At 39.7% G+C, this 17,948-nt stretch overlaps 2 protein-coding genes across 2 annotated transcripts; both read right to left on the reverse strand.

Annotated features, from left to right (window-relative positions):
• Window positions 1–1,800: 1,800 nt before the first annotated feature.
• LOC124070861 (olfactory receptor 24-like) lies at window positions 1,801–2,905 on the reverse strand. Its single transcript, XM_046411157.1, has one exon. It carries the CDS (start codon window positions 2,888–2,890, stop codon window positions 1,928–1,930), a length of 963 nt encoding a protein of 320 aa, XP_046267113.1. The 5' UTR covers window positions 2,891–2,905; the 3' UTR covers window positions 1,801–1,927.
• An 11,254-nt stretch (window positions 2,906–14,159) lies between these two features.
• Window positions 14,160–16,891, reverse strand: waif2 (Wnt-activated inhibitory factor 2). The gene has a single exon (XM_046411833.1). The coding sequence runs from the start codon at window positions 16,573–16,575 to the stop codon at window positions 15,511–15,513; it is 1,065 nt and encodes a 354-aa protein (XP_046267789.1). The 5' UTR covers window positions 16,576–16,891; the 3' UTR covers window positions 14,160–15,510.
• Between the last annotated feature and the right edge of the window lie 1,057 nt (window positions 16,892–17,948).

Below are 17,948 nucleotides of genomic sequence, written 5' to 3' on the forward strand. Positions count from 1 at the left end.
CTTGATGCAAGTGTGAGGACCACACATTTTGTGAAATGTGTTTGTGCAAAGTGAAGAAACAGTGACAAACACACCTAATCGCTCCTCTACCACATAATGATCCCCCCAGGATGCATTTATCATTACTCAGGCTACGTTGAGCCAAAACAAAAATGATTCTAATGAGCCCAGTTTGAGATGCCAACACCAGAAAAGTTTGGTTAATGACCTTGACTTTAACAAACAAACCATTTACTGTTTAAACTCAAGACTAATTAATCTCAGTTGCACCTATTAGGAATAAAAACATGGTGTGGATGTACATCCAGTTGTTTCATTCAGATTACACCAGCTTTCAAAGTGCCGCAAGAGAAATGGCAAACGTCTCTCGCTCGATACTCCAGCATGCGTGATTAGTTTTGTTTTGTTTTGGCTCTACTAGTTCTGCTTTGTTTTATAACTTGTAGGCCTCCTTTAAATACTTACAAACACTAACCTTCATTTAGACTATTGTGACTTTATTATTTCTATTTTGTCTGTCATGGTGCTCATTTGAATCACTGACAGATGTGCAGTAAAAACTATTGATTAAATGGGTCCCAAATAAGTAGGAATGCTTTGTAAAACATGAATAAAATAGAATATGCTAATCCTTTTTGATGTATACTCAAATGTATTACCTGTCTCAACAAGTTGGGACAGGGAAAATAAAAGTCTTAAAAAGTTATGGAATAAAACATCAGTTTGGGTCATTTAACAGGTGAAAAGGTTCATTCAGTAACAGGTGATATCATCATGACTGGGTGTGAAAGGAGGCTCCTAGAAAGGTTCAGTAAATCACAAGCAAAGGTGATGTGAGATTCAGCACTTTGTGAAGGAAATTACTACATGGGCTTGGGAACAAACTAAAACTGTTCTCAGTAAACACAATTTGTTTGCAAATAACTGCATTCTGTTTATTTACAGTTTTTTCTGTTTGATTTACATTTTGCAACCTCCCAACTTGTTTGGAATCACGGTCGCACTTTCTGCTCCCTAACCTACTTACATGTTTATCACGATAAACTTTGACTTTTTGTCTATAGATTATTGAACTTTGTTGGTTCACTTCATAGTGAGGGACATGTAAAGAGAATACTCTGCCCATGTTTTCTTAGAGCACTGCACCGAACCTGCACACCTGCACAAAATGTTCACATTTAGATATTCATCTGTCCCGTATCTATTGAAGTGTGATGTATGCTCCACATAAGGTGAAACATTCACCTAGAAAGTTATAGTATGGAACCACCATGCACATGTCTGAGTCCATATGCATGTTATTTCTCTGCATAAGCCATTCTCTTCTGCCTAAATCAATTTAAAAATATTTCAGTCAACCAGTGTTTTCATATGAGGGCTGTGCCCTGTACAGTGAGCCATGAGGTAGCTTAGCTAAACTTACTTCAGTATGATAGAAAAATGAATTTCTGTTGTGAGGGAACCAGCACCAAGTGCTTCATGTAAACACAATAATGTGACATCTCTTTTATCAGATATTTTATGGGGGAAATGTGAGATGTAGTAATATACAGTCAAGGAGAGTTTCGGTATAACAGAAGGACCAGACCACTCAAACGTACAAATACCATTCATTTACATTCAAATACAACAAGTATATTTTGTATAAAGTAAGGCACCAAAATAACAAAAGAAATGGGACATGCATTTTATTCACATGTCGAATATGGTGAGTGTTTAAATAATAGCAGAACCTCCATCCAGAAAACCATTATTGTATAATAAGGAATAAACAATATGACAAGTGTGTTATTTTAAAGGTTGATACAGCAGACAAAACCTTCAGTAAAATAATCCCCTTTTGTTTCATCACACGCTCACAGCCTTTGTTGTTTCCTGAGAGGCATAAAACCTTATACAGAATACTCTTTGATGAAAAAGAATTTTGTCAAGGTCTTGTTTTCATTCTACGGACCAGCGTCAGGGCTCTGGTTTTAAGCTCTTTAGTTTTCAAAGAATATACAATAGGATTGATGCAGGGCGGAAGGCACGAGGCCAGCGACAGGCTCAGCACACGCTGGTCTGGGTCAATGGATCGCACATAAAGCCCGACTAAGAAAATGCTGAATATGGGAATGTAAAATACAGCAACGAGGACTAGATGTTCAATGCAAGTGGCAAGAGCTTTCATCCTACTGCTGACTGATTTCATCCTGAACACAGTCACCAGGATGCAGGCATAGGACAGAAGAATGAAAGTAAAGGGGCCCATCAGATTCACCATACTAGAAGTTGAAGCCACAGACCACTGCAGTGTGTAATCGTTACAGGCGAGTCTAAACACGGGCGCGTAGTCACAGAAGTAACTGAACACTCTGACAGATTTGCAAAAAGACAGTCGAGTCATGATTGCTGTGCTATAAGCAACTCTTCCCACATTGTAAACCCAAGTCAGGCCTACAATACAAGACATGCTCTGCAGTGTGTTGATTGAGTTCTGACGCAGAGGGAAACATATTGCAATCAACCTGTCATAAGCAAGAATAGCCAGTGAATATGACTCCAGTGATGCAAAACAATAGTAGATAAACATTTGTAAAAGACATAGGTTAAATGGAACAAAGTTATCCTTAAAGAGAAATACCTTTATCATGCTGGGAATAGTGCATGTGTTCAGGATGATATCGATTACTGCAAGATTGACCACAGCAAGAAATTTTGGAGTGTGTAAACAATGATTAAAGGCAATTACATAGATCAGCAAACTATTGAACAGCACTGTAACCACATAGACAAATGTTAGAAAGACAAAATAGACGCTGATGTAGGGAAATGTCTCAAATCCGATGATATAGAAGCCTGGAGGATGAATGATGAGAGTGTCGTTTAAAGCAGCCCTGAGAAAAGACATAGCGGTAGTCCACAGCCTGTGTTGGAGGACAGACTATACTTAAAAGCTCTTCAGTCTGAAAAAGAGGAAAACAATACATGTGATTACTTATTGCATTACTCTCTCCATTAACACACACTTGTACGTTTGGCATTTAAGTTACTGACACCATTTTTCTCATCCTTGTTGATGAGTATGAAAACCACAGAATGTGCTCACCTGTTACACTTATTACACTCGTTCTACGTGGTGTGACTCCATATGATGCAGAATCCAAAACCAGCCAATGAATGTCTGCACGCCTGACTTCTGATCAGTGGAAGATATACCCTCTACGTGGATCTCCAGAGATAACCTACACTCTTCTAATTGAGAATAACATTAATGAGCAATATCTAAACTTGATTCCAAAGGACTTGGGAGGCTGTGTAAAATGTTTGGCCTTTATTGAGTTGAATGCAGTAAAGACTGCTCAAACTGATACATTTCATTGTTTTTTGCACTTGTGCTGAGTGCAAAAAAACCCAAAAAAAACCCAAAAACACCTGAACACTCCACTGTTCACCACTATGTGAAAAACTACATAGATTTTGTCATCTCCAATCCATAATTTTGTTAAAAGATTCAGAGAATCCAGAGAAATCTCTGCAGATCTTGGGCAAGGCCTGCTTTCAGTTTGTCTCGTGTAGCGCAATATGTAGCACTTCATGAAGCACAAAACATAACAACAGAAACTCCAGAGACCAGAAGCTGTATATCAGTGAATAATGGGAAAGAATACACAGAATACACAGATACAGTATATAGATAAAATATGGGGACACCCAGAAGTTGCACCAACAGGGATTTAAATGACATTAAATACATAGACAGCTTTGCAGCTATAACAACTTCCACTCTTCTGTGAGTATTTTGGACTGTTTCTGTGGGAATTTTTGCACATTCATACATTAGAGCATTTGTGAGGTCAGACACTGATGTTCATCTGTTCATATTCATTTGTTCCAGTTCATCCCAAAGGTGTCGGATGGGGTTGAGGTCAGGGCTCTGTGTGGGCCAGTCAAGTTCTTCCACACCAAACTCATCTATCCATGTCTTTATGGAGCTTTGCTTTGTGTGCTGGGCCCCAGTTATGCTGGAATAGAAAAGGGCCTTCCCCAAAACTGTTGCCACAATGCTGGAAGCATAGCATTGTCCAAAATGTCTTGGTGTGCTGATGCATTAAGATTTCCCTTCAGTGAAAGTAAGGGGCTGAACCCAATCTATGAAAAGCATCCCCATAAAGAGGTCTGTCTGGATATTTTTGTCTATATAATGCATCATCATCATTTGGACATCTCAACAAGATATCAGCTGAGGAACACATTCACTGCTAAAGAACTGAGTTCATGGAGCAGCTGTGTAACACTCATGCTCCATGTGGAGTCTGTGAAGTTCTTGGATGGGCTCTGCAAAGGCCTTCAGGGCTGAACCTCCCCACTACGTTAATTGCAACTTCTGCACTGGAGGACAAAACTGGAGATAAGATGTACAGTATGTATGTAGGATGTCTGAAGCTGTAAAACAGTTCAACCCGTAGTTAATGGGGAGCCAAGAATGAAAATAAAATAAAGTTGCCCTGTATTTTAAACTTGGACACTTCAGGCTACTGACAAGCCACTACATTATGTATGTAATAATTTCTGTTTAGATATTTCATGTAATGAGAACTCAGGATGGTGGTGTAATCTGCAGAATACACATAAATCTTTACATGACACAAAGTGGGTGAAAAACAAAAAGTTGCATGCAGTTGAATGCATCATCCTCTCTTAAGGGGCCATTTAAAGAGCCTTCTGCTTCATCTTATACCTCAGAGCCTTTCTAATGAACCCAGTTCGAAATTTCATTATTAAAGCTTTGCAGGTTAATGACCTTTCTTATGACAAACAAACCTTTTAATATTTGGACCTTTCCATAATTAATCTCACTTGCATGTATTTGCAAGTCTTGTAGTTTCACAATTGGAGGGAAATTGGAGGCCCTGTGCACAGTCAGCTTTTCCCCAAGAGTCACTCTTGTGGAATAACAAGTTAAGTTTCTTTGGACTATACAGTAACACGTCATTTGATTTCGTAATGGATTTAAATTAAATCTTGAAATGCATTCAATTTCCCAATAAACTAACAATCAAAGCTTTGATTTTATAGTTGGCTTACATGCTAATGTACCTCTTCCTGCATCCTGGGTGTCAAGCGGGGCCAATAAAAATATAATACTGAGTGACTGGCCATACACACAGAGGGCTCAGTGTCTGGTATAAGAGACCATTCTTGCATAAATCTTCGAACAAATTCCACCCTTTGTATAAACTGAAGCTTGAAGATGAATAGCATTCCCTAAGAGGACTTTAGTCACCAAACAGGACATGCTGACCCCAGACAAAAGGATCTTCTCCTTCCTCTCTGACTCCTGGGAAACCTGCTAATGAGCCCTATTTATGATGTCATTACCAAACGATCCTGGTTAATGACTGCCTGCCTGTAACAAACAAACCTTTTACTGTTCAGACTTTAAGCCTAATTAATCTCATCTGCATCCATTAGGAAGTTTTGCACTCTTGCAATTATAACTGTTATGGGAAAGGGTGCACACTGATGTAAATGAGTCATTAGTGTAAAAAGATCATGTAACACCCTTTCTAAAATTAGTAGCCTATGAGTGACAAACAATGCGTGTAATTAAACTTTAGACTGGGTTCATAGTTACTTGCTGCGTTGGGATAGGTAAACAACGGTGCACTGCAGAGTAAACACAATGAATGCAATTCATTCAGACACCTAGAAGTTACAGCAGCAGCAGAAAAATTCAAAGTACTTCCATACAACCTGCAACAGTAAAGGTTGCTAATAATGATGTGAAGAGTAAGCACAATTAACCAATCAAATGTCATATGAAATTATATTAAATGTAGTTGTCGGCTGTAAATGAGTTCAGAAATGTCTCTGGAATGTGGCATAAAAATTTTAACACCTGTTGGAAGCTGCTGTTAAACGAGTACTGATCCAATATCAGTACTCCCCTTTTCCCATATTTAAAGTCTTTATGGAACTCAAAACACAGTCAAATGAGTGATAGGAGAAACAGAGCGTTTTTTTAACGACATGGACAAAGAAACTTTATTTATTATGGATCAGACATGACTGGCTGATACCCAATCCATTCAGATAGTGATCCTGGGTATGTAATGTGTATTTAATTCTGTAATTCTTCTGAACATGTAATAAAAAATGCCTGTATATATTATTGTCTTTTCAGACATTGTTGTCATTTTAAGAAACAACATCCTGTCATGAAAATATTCCACATACTTTGCATAGCAGTGTACACAACAGAAGCTTTAGTAATTTGGTGTCTCAGTAATTTCAAAGCATGAATTGGTCAAATGAGCTGTCAATGAGGAATCATCCCAAATGTGAGATCTATACTAAAACAATAGTAAATTGATGAACTGTGTTACATATACTGTATATAATTTACACAAAATGAAGAGAGTGAGTTCATTTATTCCACGCGGCTGTAACATTAGGCTTTCAGGTTGTGAAGGTTTAAATGACTCGTGGCTACTTGATGGTAGTGATTATGTGTCAGATATGTCTCCCTGACATATTTGCATTCCTTCCTTTTTTAATGAATGAGGGAAGAAGACATGAACTAGACTAAAAGGTTGAACAGTAGAGCGTTTGTTTGTTTACAGACAAGGTCATTATGCGTCACTCCCCAGTGACGCCATCACAACTGGGACTCCAGAGTCTCTCTGAGAGTTAAGAGGCAAGATGTTTTTGTCTTGGGTCATGACATCCCTCTTAATGGAATTGTAAATTCAGAGGGGAATCACATGGAATCGACAGTAGAAGGCAATAAATAATGATATAATTTATGTCCCCTGGGCTCTCTGATATGGATCTGTGTTGTATTTTCAAGTCAATCAAAGAAAAAAAAAATACACTGACCTTGGCTGTCTATTATATCCACGACAAACCTTGATTTGATGATTTGCACAAAGAGCGAACTTAAAAAGCCTGGGCTGGGCTTTGATTTATGTATGTTATTTTATGCATGAAGATCCCCAAAACAGGATTTAGAGTTTCAGGATCACGGACAGTGAGTCACATCGCAGGTTTTAGTTATGCAGTTTGCTGGTGGGAGGAGTTTCAAAAAGAAAGAACATTTTAACAAACCGATGATCTATGGCTCCACCTAAACTGACCGATCTACATTTCTGTGATCCTGACATTGAGTTGTGATTCTTTTTATTCCTAAGAACCTAAAAACCAAAATATTGACAGTAGTGGTATGCTATTGAGAAAGGATTTATAGATAACCAAATTGACATGTTTTTGGCTAGTTGAGCTGATTCATAACCTGAAGAACCAACGCACTTAATGAAATTATATTGCAGTGATACCAGAATCTTGTAAATCCAACAGTAAATCAGTGATGCTTATTTATTTGTAACACTGACACCAATGGCCCAAAACAAATATAATAAAGCTAAATGGTGAGGCTAAATTTCTGATGGTTGACAAACATTTCACAGCATGTGCTATCATAGTACCCAGCCATACTTAACTACATTAACTATGTGACATATCCACTACTGAGAAACCTGAAGACATGGATAGTCTGAAGTACAAAATTAAATTAATGTGAATATGACAGAAAGCTCAGTGCATTAGGCCTACTGCCAAGAAGTGCTTACAATGGTCACTGTCGCTTAAAACTCTATAAATGCACTCATGATATTATGATATAAACAGAAAAACAAGTGAAAAAATGCTACTAAGCATATCATCCAGTTTTTGCCCTTTGTCATTTCCAAGAGTAAAAGAAAAGCCTTTGGACTGTTTGTCGGACAAAAGAACTGGGAAAAGTTTGACGTTTTTTCTTGAAAAATGTCAATAATCAATCGATTATTAATAAACTTGATAATTGATTAATGGACTTAATTGTTGGAGCTTTACATCTGGTCCTGTCAATCACACAAAATACAACAAGGACACTTCACTATCACACCTCTCATATACTGTACAAGTTCACTGTAAAAGCTTGTTTGTAACTCTGACTTTGGATTTTGAGATTTTAAATTCTGACTTCTGTGTTTGGGTATCTTTGTAGATTATGCTACAGAACAGTAAGATAGAAAAATAAAGAATAAATAAAACTAATAATAATTTACTACAAATTACCTCATCAACACTGTTATTGTCCTTCTCAGGCAACCTTAAAAAAAGGAGTAGTAAACAGCTCATGAAACAGGCAGTGAATGGTATGAAGCTAGATAAGAATAAATGCAACTGTGAGCTCACTTCAAAGTGGCATTAAAACACATACCAGCTAACTCTGTCCAGCTGCATTTTAGCCAAGTGGCCACACGAGGGCAATGCATTACAGTTTAATTTTTAGATTTTAATAGTGAAGGGCAAAAAGGGGTGCAAAAAGTTAGTGTGTACTCACACACTGAATGATATAATAAGGTTTTACTCAACTACAAAACATTTGGCGTTTGGCACAAGAAGTACACCAGTGGACAGTATTGTGTTTGAACCACTGTGACAAAGCTGCACCAAATATAAATGCGTGAGGGGAAATAAAATGGTGAACATAGTGAGCTGTAATGGCTTGTACTGTGGTTCAGGTTGAAATTCAGGCAGTGATAGTTGAGGTTGTACGGAGAGCAAAGAGCTCCTTGAATGCTCAGAAAGTGACAGACAGGTTGTCAGAGCAGATGCTGCTTTCTCCGAGGTAACAGGTCAATGTTATGACCGGTCAGATGATCGGCAGCTTCTCTTCACTGGAGGACAGCATGAAATATTCAAAATGCTGAGGCTGCATTTTTTTCACAGCCATTTGAATGAGAAGCTGCCCATCACGTATTCATGCTGCTCAGACAGACTCACTGGCAGCTAATTAGCAGGGCTGCAGTAGATGCTGGAGTGATTAATGAGAACTGGATTTGATGAGCGTGAAACTTTCAGTAAATAAGATGAATGATGGTTAAAAGACATTTAAATCCTTTCTAATCATTTCTTTCAGAGCTGCTTCGGTGATTAAAAACAAACAATATACTGAATTATATTCATGCGTGGCTGTAATGTAAATGAAGCCACAGTGAGCTTTTGGCAAATGTAGTAGAATGAGCAAAAGATTTCCAGTTTAATTAGGAGAGCTGTTTGTTTGATATATAGACAATAATTCTGTTTTTAATCACGCAAACAATGGAGATCCACAAAAGCCTGTTTTTTTTATTTTTTACATGCCTGCATATAACTTAAAAGTCCTAAATTAAGGTGGACACAGGCTAAGAAACATCTACATGACAAGTTTTCTTAGTGTTTCTTCTGGTTTCAATGTATCATGCTGCCTTCAGTGAAAGTGTATGATAATGTGCTGCTAAAATTCCAGTTGAGCGTGCCATAATAAGTCCACAATAACTGCGCACCTTAGAGATTTACTTATTCATTCACATATTGATGGAGTGATTTCTGGTTGTCCTTGAGAGGACAGCCCAGATAGTCTAAAAGCTTAATTAATGGCTCTCAGGAGCAAGGCAGCTGCTGAGGAGCGTTCAGTACCACAGGCAGCAACCTTTAAGAACTGCTGTTAGGTGTTCATGAAATCACAGCGCCTTAAGGTCATCAGGAAGTTTGTCCGTGATGCAATATAGAAGTAGCCATGGTAGGATATTTGAGTTCTGTGAGTCGCGTTTTGATCTCTTTCATCATGCTTGGGTTATGCACCAATGTGACCTTTTCAATCATCCTATCAACAAGGGAAGTGAAGGATATTAATGTTTCTTGATAACTGATTTATCTGATCCAAAATGAGCACCTGTGCCCTCGCTTGAAAGAACTTAATGTGTGAAATTTGTGGATTAATGTTTGTCCTGACATGAGAGATAAAGGTCAGAGCTCGCTCTCTCTTTCCCATAGGCTCATTCCACACACTGACATGTTTTCTTAGAAAGTAACAGGCAAGTCAGTGGGTGTAATTAGTGTATAGATCTGAGGCACCTGTACAGCTTATTAACACAGAGTCTGTTCTCCTGGTCAAAGGCCAATCGACCAGCCAACTGTGTTTACACACATGGTGCAGGATCAACTAAAACCCACGTAAAGACTGCAGTCGTCCTCTTTGTTACCTGATGTGGATCTAATCAAAACCCACATGACCTTTGAGCTCAGAAAAGAAGAAGTTCACAAAGTTAGACTTCAGTACGTTGGTTCCCATGGCTTGTGAATGGACGGCAGAGTGGCCAGAAGATGGAAATATTGAGTGGAGCGGTGAAGTGGTAAGCTACGTTTGATGCATTATTTCATATCTATCTCCCTGATTTACATCTTCGACAATCTCATTTTAGTGTGTGAGAGCTCTGAATAAGTTAACAGAATAAAATGTACAAGGGGAAATATTGTTCTTTTTACTGCCCTAGATTAAGACATATAACATATAGTTTTACTTAAGTAACATCTTCAGAGCAGGACTTCTACTTGTAACGGAGGATTTTAGGGTGTGGCATTAATTCTTTTACTTGAGTAAAGAATCTGAATACTTCCTTCATCACTGTTCCAAGAGGGACAGAATGACCCCAGACAAAAGCATTCTGACTCCTGGGAATCTTTCTAATGAGCTTTCTTTATGATGACATTAGCAACAAATGCCAGTTAATGACCTCGACTGGAACAAACAAACCTTTCACTGCTCAGATTTAAGCTTAATTAATCTCATAAGAACTTGTTATGCATCCTAAGCCTGCACTCTAATGATTGCTGGTGCACATTAATAATTAGTCATTAAGGTTGGTCTGAAAATCTGCCACTTAATTTAAAGTAAACATGTTGAATTGTCAAATGGGGAACCCTGCTGTGACACATATTAAGGGCTGCGTGCATCTCAGCAGTGCTTGGATGAACCCTCATTGACTTCCTCTTGAGGGAATCCCTGATGTCATTTTAGGTGACATCCAAACCTCTAAAATCTGATCTCAAGTGGAAAAAACTTTGCCTTAAGGAAAGTAAGTCCAATATGAGCAAAGCTAAAGTTTGAGCCAGGAAATATCTAACAAGGGAATTAGATTAATTAAGAATCTAAACGGATATTCACTACCAACCTTTGTTAGTTGGCTTTTGATGCTCGAGCAGTAGACCAATACATATCAGCCAGGCTGATCATCCAGTTTTATTTCATTGCAGAAGTATCAGCACTGGTGTGTGTGTGTGTGTGTGTGTGTGTGTGTGTGTGTGTGTCTATCAGTAAGAAACAAGAAATTGTGTGTCAGAAATGCCAAATGGGTTTGAGGTAATTCACCCTTTGATAGAGAGGCCTGACAAGTTGATATTTATGCAACTGTAAAATGTTTCTTGGTTACAATTACCCAATATTTTTAAAACAAGTATTGATTCTTTGAATATTGGCTTAAGGAATCTCGCATCAATTGTGCTACACTTGATAAACATTTCTGTCAGTACCCAAAAACCTATTAGTGCACAAAGAGTAAGCAGAACATTTGGGGAGCTGAATATGAAAGTAACCCATAAGAAAAAAAATTATTCTTACCTTTTGGCTTTTAATTATTCTCAATAATTAACTGATCAAAAGAAGTACACTCTATGTGATGTACTGTAATGATGCAGATGAGAAGTAAAACGCAACGTGAAACGATTCAGCCTTTGTACCTCCGATGACCCCCTTTCTCATTCATATTAACAGTTGCTGTCTCCTTCTGTATGTGAACGTTTCTGTTCTGAGCTGCAGTAAGTTTCTGACCGCTCTGGCAGTGTGCTAAAGATTTATGTTTGGAAGTAAAACACTGCACTTTGAAATGCAGTAGGAAGTTCTGCTCTCTGGTTTTGTGCAGGAGCAGCTGGAAATAAAAAAAAAAAGTATATTTGCTCTCGGTTTACTTCACACCATGCAGACAAATGCATTGGCAGATAGTTTCCTTCTGGTGGAGAAGTAATGTGTACAGCTAACCATCTTGTTCAGTTGGTGTTTGATGGGTTGTGAGACATCAGACAACTCATCATGCTCAAAGGGCTCCTACAGAAGACATTTAAAAAGTGTCCATAAGTAGAGCTGCTCAGATGTGATTGAATTCCCTGGTAGCAGTAGCTGCTCAACAATAAGATAATATTTTCACCTTCGTTTTAGACATCTGCCCTGATTCGCAGTTGGGTTTTGGCCACCCAGACGTTCATATATAGAGCAAGACGATGAGTCATCGCTTTGCATAAGGCAAGGACATTTGGTGCCTGGACTAAGGAACTCTAATGAATCTTTTCTCTGCTTCCCTTTTCTTTATCTTTCTTTTTTTGCGTCCTTCCTTTTTCGCTGGGCTCAGCTTAAAGCCCATCCCTGCGTCCTTACAAAGTCATTCAACTGGATAAAGTCATTTACCTGGATGAAGAAGAGCGAGAGAGGGGAATAGACAGACAGAGGGAGGGTGAGCTGAGAGCAGGGCACAGAGGATGTCTTTGACAAGAGCTGTACTTGTGAGGAGAATGTGGCAAAATGGAGGAAGAACAAAGGAAAGGAGCAAGTGCACTGAGAGTGCAGAGCCGAAGCCTGAATACTTTGAAAAGTTCCTTTTTTTTTAACCATCATCAGAACACTGAGCTGTTTCTAACTCTTTATTGATGTCCTAGAATCCCTCAAAAATAGTAGAAAACGGTGGTTAAAGAGAGAACACACAGGGGTTAGAGAGAGAGAGACGATGGCCGCAAAAGGAGGTTGATGACTATTAAAAGAAAGAGCCTTAAATATCTGTTAAATACACCTGTGTCTGTTTAATTGAACATATTGTGCTTCAGAGACAATATATTCTTTAACCTCAAAATTGTGATAAACAGAGAGATAAAGACTGTGTGTGGTGTGCTTGCTGTGTTTGAGGACTTTTTGAGGTCAGATATTTCCAGATATTTTGCACAGTACAGTACATTAAACCCACCACTTGTGCTGAAGCAGCATGTTAAATTCCTCTCTTTTTGTTTCATTCTTTCTCTGCCTCTGCCAGATAAACATCTCTGTGTTTATCTGAATAATCAGATGTTACTCAAGTTAATTATCAGATGTTCAATAATGTGTCACTTCACTACTTTATTTTGTGCGTATGTGACCGTGGCTCATTTCCAAGATTACCAAAAACTCTAAAAGTTACCCCAACAAATGCTTTTGACACAGTCACATTACAGAATGTGCCACATTATAGACTTGATTTTTAGCCAAACTAGCAACAGTTGCTAAGTCCATCCAGACTGAAATATCGCAATGCCATGACATTTTGTACAGACGATCGTGGGCTAAATCATAAGGACTTTGGTGATCACCCCACCCCCATTTATCTAGTGCCACCATCTGGCCAAAATTTCAGCTTTCTAACATCTAAACTAATAATTTTTGCATTTAGCACTAATAAGCTAGCATGCTAACACAGGAAACAAACATGGTAAGAATTATACCTGCTAAAGGTCAGTAGGCTAGCATTGTCATCGCTGTAAGCACGGCCTTATAGAGTCATTAGCATGATTCTTGCATGCGAGGACATGCATATACAGCACACAAACATGTTTTACACACACACATTCCTCCGTGTTTTTCTTTTTCAGTCCCATCCTTGAACATATCTTCTCTGACTTATTCTACTGTATACTCCCCTTCTGTTTCAGCCGTTCACTTTGGTGCTTTATTAAAGCATGTCTTTGCTGGGTAAAAACTTGTGTGTTGAGCAGTTGAACTGAGAATAATTGTCAAAATGACTCGATAAGCGTACTTGTGTTCTTGAGCACTGCTTTCTACGTGTATCTCATCCGCCTCCATATATAACATGACAGTGTGTGGTATGCTGTCATGTCGCCTCATGTAACAAGTGACAGTGTTGCACATTTTGATGTCAGTGTTATGTAAAGGTGGCTCCTACACTGCTGACATAGTGAAATGTGAAAACAATGATCAACACTAGCAGAAACAGAAGAATACACAGTCTATCAGATCATAGCATCTGTGTCTAATCATCATGGCACACAGCGGTATATCAGGTCTAATGTAGATGATTAATTTCCCGCTCTGTTGTCTTAAATTAATCATTGATGCATTAATCATGATTATTGTGATTTTACAGGTGAGTTAAAGCAGGTGAAATCACACAGATTCCAGATACTTTTGTTTGCAATTTGTTCTCATGCACAAAAACATTAAATAGGCTTCATAAGGGCAGAGGCAATAATCCCTGATGGTTTCACAGAAATATGCTTAAATGAATGTGCTTGCATCCTCACTCTCCAGCTTTTCATGCTTGACCTTGGTTCCAGAAATTCCTGATATCATAATGCAGACCTTTAGTTAAGAGGGTTGATGTGCTGCGGGCTATAGAGAGATACTGACTTCACAGGTCACTCATCATTCTCCATGGTTTATTTGTCATGCTGCCGATGAGATTAATACTGCCGTGCCTTTCTGGAATATATATATCTCTCCATGTAGTCTTCTGCCAGCCTGGTACTCTTTGGTGCTTCAAACAATAAGCACATGAGATATTCTGTCCCTTTTCTGGGGAGCCCGCAGGTGATGATGGGATATCTTATAGTCATATCTGGCAGATGCATTCACTCACACCTGCTTCTAGCAAATGAATAAAAAGTGTTTTACAGAATATAAAACATAAACATTTCCTCTGTTTAAGCACAATGCTGCATGAAGTCAACATTTTCCTGACAGTGACGATAAAATGTACTGAAGTAAAGAACACCGTTAACGCACCATTTTTGTTTGACCTTATTTTTTTTTTATTATTAATGTTTGAGTTTGTTTTCTACGCCTACAGCAATCACATGCATGGTTAGATTCTCCTCTTCTGTCCCTTTACTGATAAACTGACCTGGTGTTCAAATGATACACATGTGTGCTATTATCAGAGATCAAAGGCTGCTTATTAAGACAAGGATGGTTACTTATGCCACGTGGTCGATGATGAAACATGACAATGACACTCCAACAAACATCCTTGCCTCATTTTACCTCCCCCAGTCTCTCCCTCTGTATCACTTTTCTCTCTCACACTTTGCACTGTGCACTCCCTCCCCCAGTCAATCAGAAACAGGAAAACCTGGTTTTCCCTGTAGGGTTTCCAAGATGCAGACTATTACTTTGCAAGGACTACAATTTCCCTGTATTGATTCTTCATTTCATGCCAGCTTTTCAAATAATAAATTCTATAAAGTTTTACTGCATGTTTGTCACTTGATTAACAAGAATAAATAATCCTAAATTACTCTGACAAGCTGCTGTAAGGTGACATGATGCGTGAAGAGCATGCCCCTCTTGCGGAGATACTTATGTGCAATATGTACAGTAATAGCCTCTTACAGTCATTTAAGTGTCTTTGGCTCTGTGCATAACCCAGTGTGAGAGGGATGCTTATAGTTCATTGGCCAGCTGCTGATAATGATGAAACTGTCTTTAAACTGATTTTGACTACAGCAGGGGGGCTGCCAGGGACTCTTCCAGGTCTTTTTTTAATGAAGTACAGCTCCGGGTGGCCATCCTTCCTGAAACACTGCCTCCCCTGCCCTGTCACTATATAGCAGTGGTTTTGATCTTTCAGCAGGTTAAACAGCCACGTTGGCCAGTCTTGGGTCTGAGTCCTGCTCGTAGCGGTAATGGTAGACCTCCATCTGGTCTCGACATGCCTCTCTGATGTTGTTGAGCCACCTCTTGATGCCTCCCCGGTTCAGATACAACACCATAAGAAACACCACCCCAATCAGAGCCAAAACTATACCAAGGAACACGTATGAAACCGCCTCAAGGTTCTCGTTCATACAATCCACGTCCTCTCTCCGGAGATTCTCCACGGGAATCCCCCTCTTGGCCTCCGGCTCGTTGCACAGGAGACGCCCTGCATCCGGGCACTGGGATGAGTTCTTCACCCAGTAGTAAAACGCCTCCAGGTCACAGTTGCACCGAAACGGGTTTAAAGACAGGTATACGCGTATGCGCCTTTGCTGGTACAAATTGGTTACGTTTTCCCAACCGATGCTCTCTATGGAATTGTTTATCAGCACTAACGTGTGCAGATTGTATATATCTAATCTCATCAGGGGTAAAGACTTCAGCCTGTTTCCCGCCAACTCCAGTCTGTGGAGGTTGCGCAAACTTTGTGTGCTGAGCGCATTTGAGAGTTGCGTCGTGACCGGAGGCAAAACCGAGTGGTTCAGGTAAAGAGAGCGCAGCTCTAGTAACCCGTGGAAAGCCCTGGCTGAGATAGACGTCAACTGGTTGTGGCTCAGATCCAGCAAATGCAATCGGGGGAGTCCCAGGAAGGCGTAGGGTTCAATAGTCTGTATTCCGTTGTAGGACAGCGAGAGTGTTGTCATTTCCAACTCAGTGCCGTTGCTCATGAACGCACCGCGCTGTAAAGTTGAGATGTTTCTCCCCTTCAGTATCAAGGTGGATGTCCACTCCGGTATGTCTCCCGGCACCTCGCTATCCTCCCCATCACGACAGGTGACTGTCCCGGAGTCTCTGGCACAGATGCAGGACGAGGGACAGGCGTCATCCGTCCTGACAGGCGAAAACAACAAACAGACCACTGCTGCGTAATACAAACACCACTGATTCCAGATAGAAGAAAGACACTTTGAACTGTGAAATATCCACATCTTCTCTCTCATATTAGTCTCAACGCAGGGCTGCGCAGATGTGTCTCGCAAAGAAGGTGACCGACTACAATCCTCTCAGGCATGTGAAGTCGAATCGGTTACTTTGCACAGTCAGGAGAGAGAGAGAAAGAGGGAAAAAAGGCTCTTTCCGCGGTCATATCTGCGCTGTGCACCCCCGTCTACAGAAAATATGAGTTTTCAGGGAGATATTTTCTCTTCGGACGGTGGACGAAAGCCGAGTGTGTGGCTGCGTGGAAAGCTGCTGATCTGCGCTCCCTTGGTGGTATTTTTGACGCCTGTCACTAAGAGGGGGAGACAGAGAGAGAAAGAGAGAGAGAGAGGAGGAGGGAGGGAGAGAGGAAGAGAGGCACCATTACAAGCAGCCTACTCACAAACCATCCAAATTTATAATAGCTCTTTTTTTTTTGAAAAGGTTACGAGAAGAGTCCAAATAACGAACGAAATAGCAGAAACAATCTATATGAATGTTATGGAGAGTTTTTACTGTCTTTAATTATTGTCTCACGAAACCCATGCAGTTTGCCAGCTTGAACTCCAAAATGAGCTCGTTGGCCATGACCAGACCGTTGTAGGGTCATTTTAACTTTAACAGAGTCGGCCGTTTCCTCTCCACAACGCGTTTCCGTTATTGCAGCTTTAATTTATGGCGTCTAGTGTTTGTTTGCAAGTCAGCTGCTGTAATTACATGCGGGCAGTGGAGCCTGTTTAATGGGGCCTTGGTCGAGAAAGCTCCCTTTCGGGGAGATGGTCACGCTCTCCACGTCTACAGTATAGAGTTGGCAAACAAATCAATAAGCCTGAATACATAAGCTGCTACCAACACAGATTTGGCATGGCGCCCGTGACATGAAATCTGTTACTACTTAAGCAGGAACAAGGAGGGAATCAACAGTTTTACATTTAAACCTGCAGTTAGGATGAGGTGAATTTTTACTCTAATTAAGCAATATGGTGCATGCAATTCATCCTTTTGTCTGGCAATACTTTCACCATGCCCACCTCCAATCTGAGATAATCCTGTGCTGAACAGCGAAGGACATCATTAATAAAGTATAAGGACAGAAGGTATCAGTTTATTTTAAATATATTAATGTAAGTATATAAGAAAGAGAGAAAGAAAGTTTGTTTAGTGACACAGAGCGTGATGGACAGCTCCACAGAGCACTCCAGTGCTTTGTGGTAATGAAACTTCAAGACCAGACGTAACCTCTACATGAAAAGAAGACAGCAAGGAAAAGAACAGAAGACAAATGAGCTTTTTTTTAGTTGTTATTTTAACTGACAGCAACCACAACGCGAACTGAGGAAGACCAATAAATAAAGCAGACAGGAAGGAAGTCGTAGATGGTGAAAGGTTCAGCACC

Source organism: Scatophagus argus, chromosome 14 (assembly GCF_020382885.2).
Source record: "Scatophagus argus isolate fScaArg1 chromosome 14, fScaArg1.pri, whole genome shotgun sequence".
Lineage (NCBI taxonomy): Eukaryota > Metazoa > Chordata > Actinopteri > Scatophagidae > Scatophagus > Scatophagus argus.